We start from the raw sequence: 4014 nt of genomic DNA, 5'->3' as shown, positions 1-4014 counted from the left end.
TTATTCTTCCTTCTTAAAGGAAGATTTCTAAGAGAAAACTATTAAAATAAGAATAAATAAAAAAAAAAAAATAAAAAAAGAGAAAATATAAAAAAAAAGAAAGAAAAATTGAATTTCGTTACTGTATACGCCGAAATAATTAGTTAAAACAATAGTATTTTAAATGTATTAAAAAATGAAGCATGCTTTTTTCTTCTTTTCAGGTTTAGAAGAAGAGTTAGAAGAAGTAGTTTCAGTGTCAGGTACAGCATTCCATTTTTTGATATCTCTAACCAAAGCTTGGAATGATTCTAAGATGTTAATCCTTTCTTTAGCGGAAGTTTCATAAAAAGGGCATTTCCATTCTTCAGCAATTTGTTTTACTTCTGAAGTATTAACTTGGCGGTCACTTTCCATATCACATTTATTACCACAAAGCACCATACAAATATGTTCATCGGGTTCTTTTTCTAATACCCTAAATAATTGATCTCGAATTCCACTTACTTCTAAAAATGATGTAGTTGAAATTATTGAATAAACAATAACAAATCCATCACCAGACCTCATGTACTGATCTCTTAATGATGAATACTCTTCTTGACCTGCAGTATCAACAATATTTAATGAAACCATTTCTCCATCAACGTCAATTGTAGTATTAAAAGAGTCTTCAATTGTTGGATTATACATTTGTACAAATACTCCAGAAACTAATTGAACTGTGATGGCTGATTTCCCAACAGCACCACCCCCTAGCATAACTAATGTATAATGACTCATTTTGTTTGTTTTGTTTTTTTAAGTTGATCTTTTTTTGTATTTTTTCTCTGAACTAAAAATTATTTTTAAAATGAACCATAATTAATACCATTCATTTATATTTTTTCTTTTTCTTTTTTTAAAACCATTCCTTGGCGAAATTAAACTTATTTTATTTAACTCAAATATGAAAGAGAAATTAAAATAATTTAAAAGACATTATTACTATCAATAAAAATTTATTTTTTTGTTTTACAAATTAGATCAACTTACAATTAAAAAAAAAAGAAATTTATTTTTTTATTCATTCTATCTTCTTAGACAACAAAAACATTAATTGATAAATAAACAATTCAATTAAAAGATGATAACTCTCTTTAAAAGAAAAAGAACAAATTAATACAACATCTAGTCTTATTGACTAAAATTTCCTGTTGGAGGAGGTAACATATCTTGTTGTTGAGATGTAAAAGTAGAAAGAGTTTCTTGTAATGAGAACGATTCAAGTGGCTCATTAGATCTTCTGACTTGAGTAATTGAGTGATTAGCTCTTTTTCCTAATCCCATTTTTTTAATAATTTTAGAAAGATAACTAATAGAAATATCATGACCTTCATCTTTAAGAATATCTTTCATACATTTTAAGGTCATTCCATTATTTGAATTTAAAAAGTCACGAATTCTATCTTGTAAAAAAGTATTTTCTGATTTTTTTCTTCCTCTTTTTCTAATTAAACTACTCATGTCATCTCGTTGTGGATTTTCATCATTCATTCTTTCAATATATTTATAAACTGTACTTTTTGTTAGTTCTGTAATTATAGCAATTTCTTTTGCTTTATATCCTCTTATGTACATATTATGTATTATTTTTAATGTCTCTTCATTGACATTATTCTTTCGTCTTATTTTCTTATTATCACTTTCTGATTTTTTAATAATTTGACTTTCTTCTGATTCAATTCTATCTTCTGATATAGCTGAAATAATACTTGTTGCCGGTGGTAATTTATTAGGAAATGATTCATTTGTATGAATTGGAGAAACTGGGATATCTTCCATTCTCTCTCCTGTACTTTTTAAGATTTTCGGAAACCCTTTTTATATTCTAAAAGGTTTTCTTCTTTTTTATATTTTTTTCTGTTGTTTCTCTTTTTTTATTTTCTTTCTTTTTCTCTTTTTATTTTTTAGATTCTCAACGTTAAAGGGTTTTTTTCTCTTTTCTCTTTTTGAATTTCTGTTCTTTTCTTTATTATTTTTCTGTTTTTTTTTATTAACAAATTTTTCTCTTTTCAACATTTATTTTTTCATTTCATTTTTATATCTTATTTTATCTTTTCTTAATTTCAAGATTAAATGAATCTAAAAGCCAATGTCCAAAAACTTGAAAAGAAAACAACAACAAATTTTAAAAAAACAAAGAAATCAAATTAAAAGAGAAAAAGAATTAACCAAAGCATTAGATTTTCCATTACATCATTCTGTTAAAGAGTCTTTTGATTTAGAGCAATATTTGTACATTATTTTAGATGAAAAAAAGTTTCAGACAATTTATGATTCACGCCAAGATGAATTTACAACTTCTCATATTTTTCAAAGCTTATATTCTCGACAAAAAGTTGTAATTTTTTATTGTTTATCAAATGGAGATGTGTTTGGGAGTTATCATACTTCTTTACCTAGTTGTTCTCAAATAATGTCAAGTCTACATCCATTAATTCAATGGGAAGATCCTAAAATGGTGTTATTTTCTTTTCTTTATAATGGTAAAACTATAAACCCACCAGTCATTTGGAAGGTTAAAAATAAACGTCTCGCATTTCTTTCTTTCTGTAAAACAGATAATCAAAAGAATTTTATTATTAATTCTACACTACGTTTAAATTCTAAACTTAATAAGGAATTTAGTTTTCTTTCTGATCAAGCCAACACCTCTTTTTATACTCATGGCTCATTCTTAACATCACCACAATTTGTACTTTCTCGTCTTATGATTTCTGAAATTACATCAGTTTTTGACTAATTTCTTTTTTAGCTCTCTGATATTAATTTAAATAGAATTTTCTTGTTTAAATCTTCACCAAAAAAATTATAAAAATATCTTTCGAGATAGAAATATTATAATATAATAATATTTTTATTATTTAAAATAATAACTAAAAATAGAATGAGAGATTCATGAGAAATCAAAAAATGAGTCTATTTAAAAAGAAAAAATTTTGGATAAAGTAAATGTTATGAGATGAAAACTTATACAACAATATTGCTTGGAAATAATGAAATAGGTAAAACTGTTCTAATGAATACCTTTGAAAATAAGAAATATTGTCCTCTACTATTCTCTAAAATTTCATTCAAATATAGAATTATGAATAGATTTAAAGATGAAGAATATGTGATTTATGATAGTAATGGAAGTTGTCAATATGATGATATTAGAAACATTTTCTTTAAATCAGTTAATTATTTTGTTATTTGTTATTCAGTTTATAATAAAGAATCATTTATTGCTGTCACTCAACGATGGATTTCATATGTGTATAGAAATGTTGAACATATTCCTATTATTTATGTTATCGGACTTAAAAATGAAATGGTAAATTATCCAGTTGAAGTATCTGTGGATGATCAGATAAAATTGAAAGCTCAATCATGTATTAAGGAAGTTTTTGAGTGTGACACATCTAAACCAAATGATATAGAATTAGTATTTAATTTAATGTCTTCCCTGCTTGTAGATTCACATAAAACTGTTTGTGAAACAAAGTCTCTTTCAACATTAGAGAAAATTTCTTATAAAACAAAAATGTTTAAACGCTCATTGTTTAAGTGAATATTTGTATTTTTATAACAGCACTATAGAATTATTTTAATTTTTGTTTTATGAACAAAAGTGTTATTTAATTTAGTAGACAATAAACCAATAATAACTGTTATTTTATTCGTTTGAATCAACAATAAAACAAATTAAAAGTAAATATGAAAAAGATAGATAGAATAGTTTCAATAAAAAGGACTAATTAATAGAAATGTCTACATTTAATGTTATGATTATTAATAAATATTTATTTCAGTTTCTTAATATTTTCTACTTATAATTCGTATTTATTTATATGTTGAGTGAATTATTTGTTTCTTCTTTTATGATATTATCAGAATTATTTGTGTAAAACATTAAGTCTTTCATATTTGTGACTATGGTTATTGTTCATATGTATGATATTGGGAAAGTCTAATTGTAAGTTTAGTGTCTTTATTCTTATTACTGTTTCT

At 24.4% G+C, this 4014-nt stretch overlaps 4 protein-coding genes across 4 annotated transcripts; 2 read left to right on the top strand and 2 right to left on the bottom strand.

Annotated features, from left to right (window-relative positions):
- Positions 1-168: 168 nt before the first annotated feature.
- On the bottom strand, positions 169-762 carry ENU1_179790 (Ras family GTPase; the record flags this gene model as incomplete). Its single annotated transcript, XM_008861448.1, has 1 exon — positions 169-762. One exon carries the CDS (start codon positions 760-762, stop codon positions 169-171), a length of 594 nt encoding a protein of 197 aa, XP_008859670.1.
- Positions 763-1155: 393 nt separating this feature from the next.
- ENU1_179780 (Helix-turn-helix domain of resolvase domain containing protein) lies at positions 1156-1803 on the bottom strand (the record flags this gene model as incomplete). The annotated part of the gene is made up of 1 exon (XM_008861447.1): positions 1156-1803. The coding sequence occupies one exon, from the start codon at positions 1801-1803 to the stop codon at positions 1156-1158; it is 648 nt and encodes a 215-aa protein (XP_008859669.1).
- A 310-nt stretch (positions 1804-2113) lies between these two features.
- On the top strand, positions 2114-2764 carry ENU1_179770 (hypothetical protein; the record flags this gene model as incomplete). The annotated part of the gene is made up of 1 exon (XM_008861446.1): positions 2114-2764. One exon carries the CDS (start codon positions 2114-2116, stop codon positions 2762-2764), a length of 651 nt encoding a protein of 216 aa, XP_008859668.1.
- Positions 2765-2983: 219 nt separating this feature from the next.
- On the top strand, positions 2984-3574 carry ENU1_179760 (cell division control protein 42, putative; the record flags this gene model as incomplete). Its single annotated transcript, XM_008861445.1, has 1 exon — positions 2984-3574. The coding sequence occupies one exon, from the start codon at positions 2984-2986 to the stop codon at positions 3572-3574; it is 591 nt and encodes a 196-aa protein (XP_008859667.1).
- Positions 3575-4014: the final 440 nt, after the last annotated feature.

This window comes from Entamoeba nuttalli (genome assembly GCF_000257125.1).
Source record: "Entamoeba nuttalli P19 unplaced genomic scaffold asmbl_8055, whole genome shotgun sequence".
Lineage (NCBI taxonomy): Eukaryota > Evosea > Mastigamoebida > Endamoebidae > Entamoeba > Entamoeba nuttalli.
This window is presented reverse-complemented; position numbering and strand designations above follow the sequence as displayed.